The sequence below is a fragment of the Halichoerus grypus genome, chromosome 1 (assembly GCF_964656455.1).
Source record: "Halichoerus grypus chromosome 1, mHalGry1.hap1.1, whole genome shotgun sequence".
NCBI lineage: Eukaryota > Metazoa > Chordata > Mammalia > Carnivora > Phocidae > Halichoerus > Halichoerus grypus.
Genome location: NC_135712.1, coordinates 82,183,636 through 82,200,677, shown reverse-complemented (window position 1 = coordinate 82,200,677; position 17,042 = coordinate 82,183,636). Strand labels below are relative to the sequence as shown.

The 17,042-nt window shown below is 41.2% G+C and overlaps 1 protein-coding gene across 2 annotated transcripts in view; it reads right to left on the bottom strand.

The window, feature by feature from the left end:
- The window catches only part of MCCC1 (methylcrotonyl-CoA carboxylase subunit 1), a 58,906-nt gene extending 41,963 nt beyond the window's left edge, over positions 1-16,943 (bottom strand). Inside the window, exons 1-4 of one of the 2 annotated variants that reach the window (XM_078068551.1) lie at positions 16,718-16,943; positions 12,987-13,033; positions 11,614-11,750; positions 8,355-8,450 (exon numbers count right to left, since the gene is read on the bottom strand). In XM_078068551.1, the coding sequence (XP_077924677.1) occupies positions 8,355-8,450; positions 11,614-11,750; positions 12,987-13,033; positions 16,718-16,806 (369 nt within the window). In that variant the 5' untranslated portion in view covers positions 16,807-16,943. Of the gene's footprint in view, positions 1-8,354; positions 8,451-11,613; positions 11,751-12,986; positions 13,034-16,717 lie in introns of those variants that run through there. The other variant, XM_078068556.1, reaches the window with a different exon arrangement.
- Between the last annotated feature and the right edge of the window lie 99 nt (positions 16,944-17,042).

Here is a 17,042-nt window from a genome sequence, read left to right as displayed (position 1 = left end):
TTAACAACTTTTAAGTGTAGAGTTCAGTGGCATCAAACTACCTTCACAATGCTGTGCAACTATTACCACCATCCGTGTCCACAACGCTGTCATCATCCCAGAGACTCTGTACCCATTAAATATCAATTCCACGTTCCCTGATAACCTCTACCTTACTTTCTGTCTCTATGAATACCCAATCTAGGAACCTAATATAAACGGAATTGTACAATATTTGTCCTTTTGTGTCTAGTTTATTTCATTTAGTATTATGTTTTCAAGGCTCTTCCATGTTGTAGCATGTATAAGAATGTCATTCCTTTTCATGGCTGAAGAATAGAATACTGTGTATATTCCACATTTTGGTTTTTTTTTGCTTATCCATTCATCTGTTGATGGATGTGTGGATCGTTTCTACCTTTTGCTTTTATGAGTAACACTGCTATGAACATCGGTGTACAAGTACCTGTTTGAGTCCCTGCTTTAAATTCTTTTAGGTATAGATCTATAAGTGAAATTGTTTGATCATACAGAAGAATCTATATTTTAATTTAAAATAATACTGCTATTAGGGTAGAGTGTCAATGAATATTTAGAAGCAGGAGTAAAGGGCTCCACAGTAGCAGGGGGGAGGGTTGTTTACTCTGTCTCCATATAAAGCTGGCCTAGAACTGAAACCATGGTACCCTAAAACTGAAAGGAACACGCTAGCACAATAATACCTCGTTTATCTTCAGGTCACTATCTGCCAATATCACCTTTCCAAAAAAAAAAGCTAAGAAGCAAACAAAAGGTCATATATTAGAGTCTACATACACTTTGGGAAAGAGGACCCCCTCATATGTTAACCTAGTCACTTGCAACTTACTCAGAGTTGTAAGAAATTTGTCTGGCTTTCTAGCCCACAGAAGAGGAAAATCAATACCTGAAGGACAGTAAGATTCTTAAGAGCAAACATACAGCAAAAAGGGAGGATACAGAGGAAAGCAAAAAGCAGAACAGTCTTACACAATTTAGTGAGGGATAAAGCAAGTTTCTCTCCAACCTCAACAGCCCTGATGGCATTATTGTTCTTCTAAAATAATAAGAATATATAATAATTACAACCAAGAGAATGTAAAAAGAAAAAAATTCACCCAACACTATGTTTGTTTTGAAATAGTTATGTTTACGTCAATATTCTTTGAATAGCTATGTTTCAGGGGCACCCTGGTGGCTAGTTGGTTGAGCGACCAACTCTTGATTTTTGGCTCAGGTCATGATCTCAGGGTCGTAAGACGGAGCCCCAAGTTGGGCTCCACGCTCAGTGTGGAGTCTGCTTGAGATTCTCTCTCTCCTCTCCCTTTGCCCCTCCCCTGGCTTGTGCGTGTGCTTTCTCTCTCTTTTAAATAAATAAACAAATAAACAAATAAATAAAATCTTAAAAAAAAAAAACCCAAAGAATAGTTATGTTCCAAAATTAAAGGGGTATGCTTCAGACATCTGGTAAACTCGTATGACTAGAAAACCAACATCTTAGTGACAGCAAACAACAAAATGCTAGGTAATCACATTTTGATGTCAGTTTGATCACAGTTTGATGTTTGTTTTTTTTTAAAGATTTTATTTATTTATTTGAGAGAGGGAATGAGAGACAGAGAGCACGAGAGGGAAGAGGGTCAGAGGGAGAAGCAGACCCCCCGCTGAGCAGGGAGCCTGATGTGGGACTCGATCCTGGGAGTCCAGGATCATGACCTGAGCCGAAGGCAGTCGCTTAACCAACTGAGCCACCCAGGCGCCCTACAGTTTGATGTTTTTTAAACCAGAGTTCAATTTTAGTAATTTTACATGAAATGTCAAATATTACTTATATGAGGCAAAGTGAAACAGGTCTACATCCATCTTCCCTATGTCTTAACAGCTTTTTTTTTTATGATTTACAGTACATAACACTCACTCATTTATAGTTTGATTAATTTAGCAAATTTATACAACTGTGCAACTATTACTATAATCCAGTTGTAGAATACTTCCATCACTTGAGTAAGTTCCTCTGTGCCCATATGCATAATTGATTAATCCTTGCTCCCAGAACCAGGCAACTACTGACCTGCTTTTGGTCTTTCGTAATTTTGCCTTTTTTTAGAAATCTCATATAAACGGAACCACAGAGTGCAGTCCTATGTGTCTGGCTTCTTTAGCTTAGCATAATGCTTAATGGCTCATCCTTGCTGTGTGCATGGGTAGGTCATTTTTTATAGATCTTTTTGTATTTGTTGATGTACTGAATGAGAGAGAATCTCAAGCAGACTCCACACTGAGCCCACATTTTATTTATCCATTCATTTGGATTTTTTCCCAGTTTTAGACTATTATGAATAATGCTGTTATGAACAACTCATGTACAAGTAACAGATGTGAACATATTTTTCATTTCTCTCGGGTAAATACCCAGGAGTGCAATTGTTGGGTCAAATATGGTAAGTATATATTTAACTTTTTAAAACCAGCCAGTTTTCTTTTTTTTTTTTTTTTAAAGATTTTATTTATTTATTTGAGAGAGAGAGAATGAGTACATGAGAGGGGGTGGGTCAGAGGGAGAAGCAGACTCCCTGCCGAGCAGGGAGCCTGATGCGGGACTCGATCCAGGGTCTCCAGGATCATGACCTGAGCCGAAGGCAGTCGCTTAACCAACTGAGCCACCCAGGCGCCCCTAACCAGCCAGTTTTCTAAAGTGCCTGTACTATTTTGCATTTCCATCAGCAATGTATGAATGGTTCTAAGTTTCTCCATATCCCTGCCAACACATGGTATTATCAGTCTTTTTGATTTTAGCCTTTCTAGTCTGTACATAATGATATTGCATTCTTAAAATATCTTCACTGACATATAATTGATGTACCATAAACTTAGCCAAATCAATGACTTTTAGTATTATTCACAGAGTTGGCAAACATTACCATAATCTAAGATACTGAGTAAGATCTAATAACGTAATTTTCGTCACCCCCAAAACAAACTCCTTGCCTATTAGCGGTTATTTTCCATTCCCTACATATCCCCAGCCCTAGGCCACCACTGATTTACTCTGTTTCTATAGATTTGCCTATTTTGGACATTCCATATAAATGGAATTATACAATACATACAGTCTTCAAGTGACTGGCTTCCTTCTTCCACTGAACACAATATTTTCGAAGTTCATCCATTTTTTAGCATGTATCAGCACCTTTTTCCTGTTTATTGCTGATTTTAGGTTTATCTTTTTGTATATAAATATCCAATCGTTACAGCACAACTTGTTGAAAAGACTCTTTCCCACTGATTTACTTTAGCTCTTTTTTCAAAAATAAATTGACCATACATGTGTGAGTTTATTGTGGGACTTTCTATTCTGTTGCACTGACATATGTATTTTTCCTTCTGATACCATACTGTCTTGGTTACTGTAGGTTTATAATGAGTTTTGAAATCCGAGAGTCTAAACCCTACAAATTTATCATCTTTTCAAAATTGTTTTTTTTAGAGATTTTATTTTTAAGTAACCTCTGCACCGAGTATGGCGCTTGAACTCACAACCCCGGTACCAAGAGCTGCACGCTCTCCTGACTGAGCCAGCCAGGCGCCCCTCAAAATTGTTTTAACTATATACCAGACCTTTGGGCTATTTTAGGACCAGCTTGTCAACATTTACCAAAAAAAGCCTATTGGAATTTTGATCAAGATTGTCTTAAATCTACAGATCAATTTGGAAAGAACTGCCATCTTAACACTATTGATTCTTCCACTGATATATCTATCCATTTATTTAGAACTTCTTTAATTCCTCTCAGCAATGTGTTATGGTTTTCATGCATAGATCTTAAACCGATTTTGCTAACTTTAATGCTAAGTATTTGATTTTTACTGATGTCATTGTGAATATAACTGTTTCCTTAATTTCATTTTCAAAGTGTCGCTAGCTTCCCTTCTTTTGAACAGATAGTTAATTCAAAAGAACTCTGATGAACCAGATAAATATTCTCCTTCAGAACTAAAAAGAAAAGCACCTATCTTCTTGCAAAAAAAAAAAAAAAAAAAGTCCAACCACACATTACAGGAATGACCTCAAGAAGTTTTAACTAATTTCTCTTAGGAAGAACAATTTAATATATCCAAATCACAGTATTCTTGAGCATTTGAATATATTAAAAAGGAAAAATCAGTAATACTACTGTTACCAGGGGGCTAATTTCTCTAGCCATCGGGCATGTATTTAGCCACCAATTCACCCTGGTGGGTCCCAGGACTGTAAGCCTATTTAGATCCTTCATTCCATAGTACTAATATGCCTTTAACAGTAAAGATAAAAACTGTCATCTCCTACCCTTAAATCTCTGCCAAAATAATTTATTCCATGCTTTTAGTCTGTAACCTTTCTGTTGCACTTTTCAAGCATATGTACAGGTCCAAAGTCGTTGTTGGCTCTGCCTTCAAGCAGAAATGAGAGGTGTCCTTTTCTTGATGGAGAGAACAAGCCATACTCTTCAAATTCTTATTATCAAAAATTTCCTATCCACATCTCCAATACTTAAACATATGGATTTCCTTCTGGTCAACTACATAGATGACCAGCATTTAAATAACTTGCAATATTCATTAAAGTTACTTATCAGTGATTTTGAAATGCCTGTAATAAAGTTTTTCATTCCTGGTGGTACATTAAAAGAAACTGGAGCACTTCACAGAACATTAATGCTTGGGAACTAATCCTGCCAACTGAGGGGATAAAAATTTTTTTAAACCTTTCACTAAAGAATAATACACATACAGAAAAGTGCATGTCATAAGTATATAGCTTTTATAAACATAGTTTTCATTAACTGAATACACCTGTGTAACCAACACTCAGCTCAAGAAACAAAGTATCACTAGTATTCCACAAGACCCCTATAAGCTCTCTTCCAGTAACTAACTCTAGGGCCCGCCCCCAAAGCACTATGGCAATAGTCTCTTTAAAAGGCTCCTCAGGGGATTCTAATCTTCAGCCAGCACTCACTACCTGATCTTTCCCATGCGGCGAAGATCTTAGACAAATGACAATCAAGAGAACTAGAGAACCATTACATTTTCTAGATTCTCTCAAGTTAGCCACGTCACCAGCAAATCACGAGAAATTTAGCTCACGTGCAAATGTTACTCTAGCATGCATAAAAATGCCTATGTCAAAATGGCTACATTAACAACTCTACATTCTGGGCAACCTTCTTTCAAAATCATTAGACAAACGTTATTCAAAGTCCTATATCAGAAAGATCAGTAAGTTTCTTCTTCAAAGTTAAAGCAAGGTTTACTCCCCTAATTGACAAGTATCCTTTTATTAGAGAGCCTTGTCAATCGTAACCCACCAAATTTCCTTTTCAATCAGGATTCCAGGAAGAACTGAAGTGGGTTTCTTTGGCTTAAGTTTTCTGACTTAATTCCAACCCCTAACCCAATAATAGTCTCATATTACTAATTTTTCTGATGTTATTCTTTGTTTTAATTACTACCTGTAATGTTTACAAGCCATCTCAAATCTTGAATATCCAGGCAAAGTTGTGAAAATTATTTATTCTTTCTTCATTGTTTGTTAGTATCGCATCTAATAGAATACTAGTCCAGATAGACACAGAGTTAATAAATTCCCCAGAATTAGCATATCATTCATTTGCTACAGGGTTGTTACTTAAACTGAAAAATGGTCTCAGCAAACTATCACTAAAAAGGGAGATTTGAGGGGTGCCTGGGTGGCACAGTCGGTTAAGTGTCTGACTCTTGGTTTCCGCTCAAGTCGTGATCTCAGGGTCATGAGGTTGAGCCCTGGTAGGGCTTGCACTCAGCACAGAGTCTACTTAAGATTCTCTCTCCCTCTCCCCCTGCCCTTCCCCACCATCCACCCTCCTCCCCTGCTCTATCTCTCTCTCTCAAAAAAAAAAAAAAAACGGGGGGGGGGTGGGAGATTTTCACCTCTAAGGAAATAACTGATTAGAGTACAAAACAATGATAAAATAAGAAAGCTGGCTTGCTTACAAGAAACTTTTTTTTTTTTAAGATTTTATTTATTTATTTGAGAAAGAGATAGGGAACATGAGGAGCAGGGGTAGGGGCAGAGGGAGAACGAGACTCCCTGCTGAGCAGGAAGCCAGACATGGGGCTCGATCCCAGAACCCTGGGATCATGACCCGAGCCGAAGGCAGATGCTTAACTGACTGAGCCACCCAGGCGCCCCTACAAGAAACTATTTTTAATTAATTGAAATTTCTGATTAAATAATACCTTCCCTTTTACCAAAATGCAGGGCAACAAAGTTCTACTGCTCAGCCTGATCTAACGGGCTGGAAGTCAGGAGACTTTTATTTAATCCTCTCTTTCAATGATAAGTTTTGTGTTCAAGGTATCTGGGGATTTTTTAAAAAATGCAAATTATGCATTAAATGTAAATTACAGTGGTTTGGGGTAAGGCTTACAAGTCTGCATTTCTACTGAGCTCCCAAACAATGCCATGGGCCATCCTCTGATTAGGGAGACTAGATAATTTGGGTTATCATGTAACCTTCTGTGCATTAGATTTTACGATCTGTAAAATGAAGGTAATAATACTCTCTCCTAAAAACAACAACAAAAAAGAAATATGTAATGGAATTTCAGTGTTCCTGACTGGATCCTGAATGACAGCCCCTCACTGCCTTTACTCCATCTACACTGAATATTACTCTCCCTTGAACGCCAAGCTTGTTTTAATCTCAGAGTCTTGGCAATTGCATTTGCCTGAATCTCACTCTTCAGATCCTTCATATGGCTGGCTCCTCGTCAGTCAAGGTCTCTGTTCAACTGTCACCTCTTTGGTAAGGCCTCTACTGACCAGCCGATTTTAAAGTATCTCCTAACCTGTCTTTATCCCCTTATCCTGCTTTACTTTTCTCCACCACTTACAACATTCTTAATTGTATTATTTCTTTACCTGTTTAAGTATTTATTGTCTGCCCCACCTACTAGAGTGTAGCTTCACAGGGTAGGAACTATGTGTCTTATTCACTGCTGCATCCATGCTTAGAAGCTGGCACAAAGCAGGAGACCAAGGAATGCTTGCTGAGAATAAAGCCATGAAGGATCAGAGAAGGGGGAACAGAGTACTTCAGGCAGGTGAATAATACATGCAAATGCTCAGAAAAAATAAGCATGTGTATAAAGGAGACTGAGAAAAGTTCATGGTAACGCTAATAAAAGAACTGGCAATGAGAAAAAAGTTTTGACAAATATTGGACACTCTTAAATGCTAGGCTAACGAGTTTGAACTCTAACCTGTAACCACAGCAACCTAGGAAGATTACTCACTAGGGGCTAGGATGAGAAAGGGTGAGGTTATTAAAAAAAAAGAGCAGGGAATAATAATGAAACTAGTGTTTAACAAACACTTGTCTACACGTATTGAATGGAGCACTGGGTGTTAATACGCAAACAATGAATCATGGAACACTACATCAAAAACTAATGATGTAATATATGGCGACTAACAACATAATTAAAAAAAAAAAACACTTGTCTAAAGAGTATGGAGAACTCACTGGATAGGTAATGGACTTAGAAGGAGGGAAACCAGCTGAGAATCAGAAATCTAGATGAGAAATCATAAAGTCTGGTTGTGTGATAAAAAAGAACTACTTCTGGGACGCCTGGGGGCTCAGTCGGTTAAGCATCTGCCTTGGGCTCAGGTCATGATCCCAGGGTTCTGGAATCAAGTCCCACATTGGGTTCCTTGCTCAGTGGGGAACCTGCATCTCCCTCTGCCTGCCGCTCCCCCTGCTTGTACGCACCCTCTCTGTCTCGATCTGACAAATAAATAAAATCTTCAAAAAAAAGAACTACTTCCGAAGAAATTTCAAACAAAGACTCTGCACAGTTTGTTCCTATTTTATTTTGATGTAATAATATTGGAGTTTTGAACCTGGGAGACTGGAAAACTTGGGAGTGGGGCAGGGACTAGAATGGGAGTGGGAAGTCAGAGGACAACAGATTTCTTTCTTGATTATATTTTTTCTTGAAATTTATAGCACCATCTATTTCCCACGAAGGATCTGATGTTCCTAGGCTCTGGTTTTAATGGTAGAAGGACAGAATTCCCTCTTAATTTTAATTTGTAATATAAACCCTTCCCCACCTGTTTCCCAAAAGATCTAAAGTGCACAGGATTCAGTGAGAAGGTGGAGTGACTGAGGAATAAGGGACATGTCTAGTATACAACAACCCCATAATCAAATGTAAAAATCTTGGGAATGGCTAAAAACGAAGAATGAGTTCTGAAAATGGTAAGTAATCTTGTGTGAATTGTACAAAACTTATTCCTTTTACATTGCAAATCTCTTCATGACTCTTACCTGGGCAGCGGAGATCTTGGCCACTTGAATGATTTTCTCCATAGAAAGGTAGCTTTGCTGCGAGGGAGCGGGGCCAATGGAATATGCTTCATCTGCCTGTTTAAGGAATAGTACGTGCTTAAAAGATCTCACAGCTAGCACACACTAATACACAACAGAACGGCTTCAGGGTCATTTGATTATTATAAATAAAAAGACTGGCTCCCCAAGAACAATGCAAGAATTAAGAAACAGAAGGACCAGCTCATGTCTGCTATAAAAATAAGCCAGTTTGGAATCTTTTGCATGAAGAGGATGCCCAAATTTGATTTTTATGTATAAACCAAACACTAAAGTGAAATGTCTTTAGGAGAGAAAGCAACAGTATCATCATTAGTAACAATAATAACCTTAAATGTATCTAATGCCAAAAGTGTATAATTTGACGAGATAAAATATGACAGTTGTATGAAGCAAGAAATAAAATTATGAAGTTTACTAAAGTGTATATAATTATTCAAGTATGACGATAACGCTCTTTCTTTACTTTTGTGAACTACTTTTTACACTGTCCTTTCAAATGTCCACATAATCACAGCAGCCCTCGAAGCAGACCAGAGAGAAAACTTCACTCATTCATTCGAAGACTCATTGAATGCCTACTATGTGCCGTGCACGCTTCGAGGTAGGAGCTGCCTGCACAACACTGAACACACGTCCCTGCCTGGAGGGAGAGACAGACATCAAACATACATCCACACGTGTAGTGACAACTGCAATAAAGGCCATGAAGGAAAAACAAAGGACACGACACAGGTGAAGAGGAAGACCGATGATCAGGCCTGAGGGTGCTCAGGGAAAGGCTGGGAGGGAAGGTCAGGGGCTCCTCCAGGAGGACCAGGACTTGGCCAGGCAAATGGGTGGAGGATGTGGAGATGGGAACAGGAATGGAGAAGGGGGCCAGCCTCCCACACAAAGAAAGTGGGAGCTGGGAAGAAACTTGGTCCATTGGAGGGACTGACAGAGGCTTGTGTGGCTGGAGCCCAGTGAGCCAGGGGCCAGGGGCCAGAGATGTGGCTGGACAGACCAGGGAGCACAGGTTTCAGGGGGCCTCCTGGGCCTCCAAAAGCTTTGGATTTTCTCCCAAGGGAACACATAATGAAGTTTTCTGGGTATTGTTTTTTTGTTTTTAAACTTTTAATTCCACAAAAACACAAATCCACTCTTATTCTAAAGAACGTGAACAATGACACCAAGGCAAAGGAGCCTTTTGGCACCACCCCTCTCCCTCACTTCAAACCTCTTCCGGATAGAACTACTATGACCAATTTGGGACATATTCTTCCATATCCATATTCCTATTTATTTGTATATATTTACATAAACACATACAGTTTTAGTTTTTGTTTTTATAGGAACAGGATCAAACTTCTGTAATTGCTTTTTTCACTAACAGTATGTCTTGGGAGCTCTCCCTCCTTGCTAGTGCACATGTGTCTACCTCATTTTTTTATAACAATCGCATAACGTTCCACAGGATGGAGGTCCCACAGTTCATTTAATCATGTAGCTCTGAACAGACATTTAGGTCATAATGGCAAAAAGCTGGATGCTGGCAGCATTCCCATAAATGCCTTATTTGCATATACGTGTGAGCATGTATCTGGATTGAGATCTAGAGGAACATTTGCAGGGCTGGGTGAAGGATATGACATTTTAATAGCTCCTGGTTAATCATCCCTTGAAATGGTATCACCAACATACGTTTCATCAACATACTAATTTTTAACCACGTTATAACCAACAATACTACCCATCTCTTAAATTCTTGCTAATCCAGTAGATGATCAAAAGGTTTAAGGCATTTAAAGCAGAGGAACACCATGAGAAAATCTGCTTTTAGGCTACTGGCCTGGCTGCAATGTAGAACATGCCACGGAAGTGGTCCAGATGCAAGTAGGGAGACCCCTTAGGAGGCTGCGGCACCGGACCAGCAAAGGTGAGGGTGGCTCTGACTTAAGGTGCCAAGGGGGGAGGGCAGAAAGAAGAGGAAAGCAGTGTTCGGGAACCAGAATAAACCGCACCAGGTGACTGCCCAAATGGGGAAGGGAAGTCATGTAGAGTGGTGTGGTGGGAAGACAGAAGATGTTCCAAGACGCCCAGACCTCTGGCATTATGGCTTTTATGGGCCACACTGTTGCCATCTGCTGGGTTAGGGAAGTCTGCAGGAAACGCAGCTTCACTACAGAACAAAGTCATGAGTTCAATTTCAGGCACGTTAGTTTGGTAGCTGTGACACATCCACGTGGAGATGTCGCGCGGGCAGTTGGATGTACTTGTAGCACATTCAAAAGAGTATGGCCTAGAAATAGAAATAGAAATTTGGAAGGGTCAGCAAAGCCCTAGGAGATGAAATGATCTAGAGAGTATACAGCGAGAAAAGAAGAAGCTGGAAGATGTTTGAAAAGGTAAGAGGAGGACTGCAGAGCACAGGAAGACAACTAGCCTTGGACGGGACGAGGACAGATGCTGAGGCAGCGAACAGAAGAAGTGCACTTCTTCTTCCTCTGTGAATCAAGATCATCATCTGAGAATAGGTGGTTAGAGGGAGAGTCAGAGGCTGGAATGGAGCAAAGCAGGCTTGAGTTGGTCACTACACAGGATGAGAAAGAAAAGTGGCCAGGGAGCCCATGGGCCTGCCATGCAATGCTGAAAGCCCAGCGGCGGCCAGTTGCCACGAATCTCTGTCACTGCTCGGTCTTGCCACAGGCGTAAGGAAGACCAAGAGTTGAATTCATCCATGGTTGGTTCTGGCTGGTGAATAACAGCTAGTAACAAGTGGTAACACTCAGGGGAGCAGGATCCTTTTACTTATAATCTTATAGTTAAGCCAGGGCTCAGAAACATTAAGTGACTTGTCGAAGATCCCTTGGTGAGTAAGTGGTAGTTGCTAAGACTGGAACCTGGATCCTTCTTGTACATGGGGGATCCGGGTATGTGCCGCTCAAAGTATGATCTGTGGCCACATTCTGTGAATTGTCTTAACCAACCCCTGATGAGACAGGACTTTGCCCGTAAGTCAACTACACAACCCAAACAAACTGTTTCGTTCAACTGGTGTTATGTTTGGAAACCGTTCCCAACAGGGATGAGAGAACTTACCCACTTATGCCCTGTGAACACAACAAACATAAACTGTCAACATAAAGAAGTAAAATACCAACACAATAAAAAAAGCCAATCACTTACAAAATTTGACTTTCAGTTTTTAACAACATACCATGTTGACATGCATGGAGGTCCTGTCGGCCTCACTGTACACAGCCACGGACTGTATACCCATTTTTTTGGCTGTTCGTATCACCCTGCAGGCAATTTCTCCTCTGTTTGCAATGAGGAGTTTGGCAATGTTTCGTCCTGTTTAAAACACCATGAAAATCACACACAAATGTTACCAGAGAGCAAAGAATGAGAAAGCGAAATAACCATCTCATGATAGGAACCAGCCGATAAACGTTTGTTTTCGTAAAATCAACACAGCAGAGCCTCAAATAACCATTTTAACTAATATTAGTGCCTTTTTTTCTCTTCATTGAAATTCAAGATGCCCTCATTAACATCAACTCTTAAATTATTCAGCTTTTTCAACTTTAAAATGAAAAGATGCTTTGATAATGCCAAAGGTCAAATTACAATAGCCCCAAACGCCCATCAGTAATTAATCTTTCATAAGTACTTATGCCTCAGGACCTGTGCTAAAAACTCACTCTGGACTTAAATCTTCACAATAATCCCATGAAGTAGATACTATTATTATTATATCAATCTTAAAGAAATTACAACTCAGAGATACAACTTTCCTGAAATAATACAGCTAAAAGAAATGGTGGAGCCAGGACTGGAACCCAGGTCAGCTGCACTCCCGAATCTGAAGTCTCAGTCACTCTGCCCACCGCCTCTAGCCCGTACACATACACAGACATGCGAGGCTCTCTCGAAATGTAAGTGAGGACCGCGCCGGTACACCGGCACCGGGGCCATGAGGACATTTTATTGTATCAATATGTAAAATGCACTTCCACCATCACACGTAAAATGAATGTTCCCTGGCAGTTTACAATAATTATTTTTCTCAAAAAGTACGGTTATATAACTTAAAACAAGGTCTTTCTATGGGGATCTAGAGAGCCTGAGTTGTCACAAGAGCTGCTGGGATGACGTATGCATGTGTGTCTTGTGGGGAGGAAGCTGCATCCAATCAACCACAAGTTACACTTAGATATGTTTCAGAGTTGGGAATTCCGTGTAACATTTTATTTGAAAAAACATTCTGCTACTTAACAGAACTGTTGTAAAGCACTGATTTAGACCATCACAGTTATGCCTTTGCAATTCACTGCACTAAAGATGATCAAAGAGGCAGAAATAACAACATATATTTAAATGTTCTCAATTATTTCTGTATATGTTTTAGACTCAACAACGAGAGATTTGACATAAAAAGAGGTAGAAACCATGACTCAATACTTACTAAGAAAATGATCATGAAAATCCCAAACTTCAAAAGTATATGAGAACTAATTCTACACACACAAATTAAGGAATTTAACATTTCACAGTCTGAAGCAAAGCCAAGGAGAGCAGAGACCGTACCTGTGGTTGTTGCATACTTCATGGTCCTCTGCTTCCAACTCCATCTCCTATCAAATGAATCCAAATGGAATTATAATTAAACAGGATACACAAGATCAGTTGTTGTTTCAAAAGAATCAAAAATTTTTAAGACTTGAAACCAAATCCAGATATGACCTTCGTTAAGCCTGAAGCCTACAAAGTGACTTAAAGACTTTCTTTGTGGGAAGAAAATTCCTCTAGAAACTGGAAGTTACAGTGCTGGCTCTTTTCCCTGGCACGGCGTGTCCTTGAGATGGAGATGGACCAGCTAACCTGCTCGTTCCAGAGGCTGGCATATGGCCACAGAGTCACCAACAATTAGAAGAAAGTCAAGGTGGGCGCCTCGGTGGCTCAGTTGGTTGAGCAACCGTCTTCGGCTCAGGTCATGATCCTGGAGTCCCGGGATCGAGTCCCGCATCAGGCTCCCTGCTCGGCGGGGAGTCTGCTTCTCCCTCTGACCCTCCCCCCTCTCATGCTCTCTCATCTCATTCTCTCTCTCAAATAAATAAATAAAATCTTTAAAAAAAAAAAAAAAGAAGAAAGTCAAGGTACTTCAAGAACATCCAGTTCAGCTTTTTCAAACTCTTTTGACTAGAACCCAAAGTAAAAACTATATTTGACTTCACAAGTTGTTCCACACACAAAACAGAAGTTTCATGACAAAAGATTTTCCCTGCGTTTTGATACTCTCTGTTCTATTCCAGTTTACTAAATAAAATACGCTGGTCAAACTATGGCTTGAAAAATACCGATCTAATTCAACCCCTGAAAACTCATAAGACAGGCTTGAACAATTAAGCCCAGAGAAGTAAAGAGAAGGAGTTGATCAAGGGCAGCAGAAAGAATGCTGGCTATGGGGCCAGGAAAGCCCCCACCGACCAGCTGTTGGTGACCCCAGGCAAGTCTCTTTACATCAGTGTTTCTCCAGGCTTTTTTCATTATGGCCCCCTAATGCAAAAACATGAATACTAAGATTTTGTAGGAGGGGTTGAGCCTTGGAGGGTATAGTAACTATGGTAACATCTAAGATTTTTTCCCTCTTTCAAGACCCAATTTTCACTTTACAACTCAGACTTCAGTGTCCTCACAGAAGACAGGAGACTCCAACAGGTGCTCTTGAAGATACTTTTCAGTTGTCAAAGTATATAATTTAAGCTGAGTCCTTGTATTAATAAGAAATGGAGAACCAGGGAGGCTAAACGACTTGTTTGAGGTGTCTTAACTAGGTAGAAGTTCATTAAGGTCTAAAACAATTTTTAAGTTCCATGATACCTATTGATACAGTAAGTTACAAAACTGTAACCAAGAGCTGACAGAAAGCAGGCCACATTCACTCTGGGAACAAAAAGTATAATGCCTATCAGGTGTCGCTAAAAAGAATACACTGGGAAAACAACAAATTGCAGAAGGAATTCCATCTTCGTCTTTTCCATCCATATCTGGAAGATTTGGCAAAACTATGGTTATAAAGAACTAACCATTTGAGATCATTTACAAAGCAGGTGATAAAAAGCATAATGTACATTAGATTCTATGCAACTATGTATGTGTAGCATGTATATGCTGTGTATATAACGAGGTAACTGAACAGGACTAGCAATTCCCGGGGGCGGAGGTGCAGGAGGTGGGATTATACAGTGGGGCCGGCAGTCATTGGCCTCTGATGCACACGCAGTCAGACCCTGACATCCATTAAGGGCTGGGGGGGAAGACCCACAGCTATGGCACTTGAGTTCCACAAGACAGCTTCCTCAGGAGGTTACTGCTTTCCCACATCTTTCCAATTCCACTGACCTCACTCTCTTGATCTTTAAGGAGAAACGTCGTTTTTCCTTATCTTTAAAAGGCATCTTCTAGTTCATGGCATCCTCCCATCACATTCTTCAGATAGGTTTTTGGTGTTTCTTTTTTTTATAAGATTCAAGGCCTGTCCTGCACAGACGGATCTATAAAATGGCTGCTTCTTGGTAAATCCAGCTTAAAACTCTGATTAAGTTTCAAGGCCACCGCTGAACTAAAGTTTTCTTCTGCCATTCTAGTCAAGACAGACAATCACATACATACACACCACTTAACATAATCCTCTATCCCAACCATGTTTTGATTGGGATATTCCATTTTTCACCATTATCTAAGCTACAACTTAAAACAATGGCTTAAAAAACAAAATTAAGAAGTTCCTTCCATGAGATAATTCCACCCTAATTCAAGATAACTTCTGTATCAGTTGATTCTCATTTCTAAAATCCCACCACCAGATTTCTTTTCTCTGAGTTACTAGAGAATCATTACAAGACATGTAACCACCCTCTATCGTGGCAAGATTTGTAATCCCTTATGCCATTAACAACGCTAACATTTTCCAGGATCACAGGTACTTGAGAACAGTTCTATACACAGTAGGGAAGATTTGAGAGGGAGAGGGAAGAGAGAGAAAATGGGTCTGTGTGATCTCCTGAAGAGCCCTGGAAACCTAAGAAAAGAAAAATGAGGAGAAAGAGAGGAGCACTAACACTGCTTTTACCAACTGTCTTATTTTATACTCTGGGGCTAGTCCTAAAATTAAGTAACTGAAATCTAAATACCTCTACAGTAACTTGTGGAAAACAAAAGCAAGCAAAAAACTTGACCCAAATGGAAGTCTGCAAAGGCTGCATCTATGGATTGATTCATATGCACAAGGTTGTTTGAGCCTCTTTCCTGTATTAATTCATTTAACTCACACAATCCTAGGTACTAATATTATCTCCTCTAGGAATAATATCATCACCTCCTCCTAGGTAAGTAAACTGAAGCACGGAGACATTAACTTGCCCAAAGTTGCTCACACAGCTAGTGAGTAGCAAAGCTGAGATCCCTGGCTTCTGACTGCAGTCTGAGCGCCCTTCAGCCCTAAGCTATGCCGTCTTCCCAGAATGGAGAAGGAGGTGAGGAGGAGAAAGGTGAAGAAGCAAAGCAAGATAGGGAAGCCTGCTACCTGGAAACCTGAGGGTGCCAAAGTTATTGTCATTGAAGCTTACAGTCACAATTTGAAACTGATCTGGAGTCAGGTTAGTTAACTTGCCTCCAAGAACTTTTGACAAAACAGCCTCTCGGCCCTCTGGAAGATAAATTTGCTTTTCTTAACCTGATCCATTCCAACAATGAGAAAGAACTCCAAGGGTCTCTGAACTGGACACGTGACCGGGGCTAGCCGAACCAAAAGGCGCTTGAGGGCGTCCTGGCTCCATTTCTTACTACGTGTGTAAACTTGGGCAAGTCGTTGACCTGTCCGGGCTTCACCAGAGCCGGGGTTTATCAACACTCCCACGCAGGGAACGCAGTGAAAGCACCAGGTTAACCGCACCAGCTGAGCCGGCGTCGCTCTCGCCGCGACAGTGCGGGGAGCCTGGATGCGGCCGACCCAGCTCCGCCCCTCCCCCACGCCTCAAAAATGGAAAAACAGAGGCAGGCGGCTGCGGGGTGGATATGGGAAAAGGGGAGGAAAAGGAAGGGCCGGCTGTGAAGATGTCTCCCTCCTGATGCCAAGACTGAAAGCAGAACACCCCGAAAGGGGCCGCGGTTTTCCCTCCGTCCTCCCTTGGTCCCGCCCCACCCCCTCCACCCTCGGTCCCTGCGCCCCGCTCGCGGCGTGCAGGAGCCCATTTACCACCAGCCCTGCCCGCCCCCGGCCCCAGACACAGATCCATCGCCCCTCCGCCTCACGATACCTAGGCGGCAGCAGCAGGCTCGGGACTCGCAGCCACCGGTTCCTCTCCGCCGCCACTAGCAGCACCGACACCGCAGAGGCTGCGGCCATGTCCCCACAGCACGGTCCCTCTCCGACTCCTTGGTACACCAGCGGCTTCCCCCTCGCTGCAAAACCTTGCCTCCGCTCCGCAAGCCTGTTGTCCTCCACGGGCCACCGTCCAGGTCTGAGTCTCGCTCTGGGCCTCTCTGGCGTGTAGGGGGGGCGTCTCCATCAAAACCAATCAAAGGACAGAGCGGGGCGTCGGGGGCGACGATTGGCCAATCGGCCACGAACCCGCGGGCGTG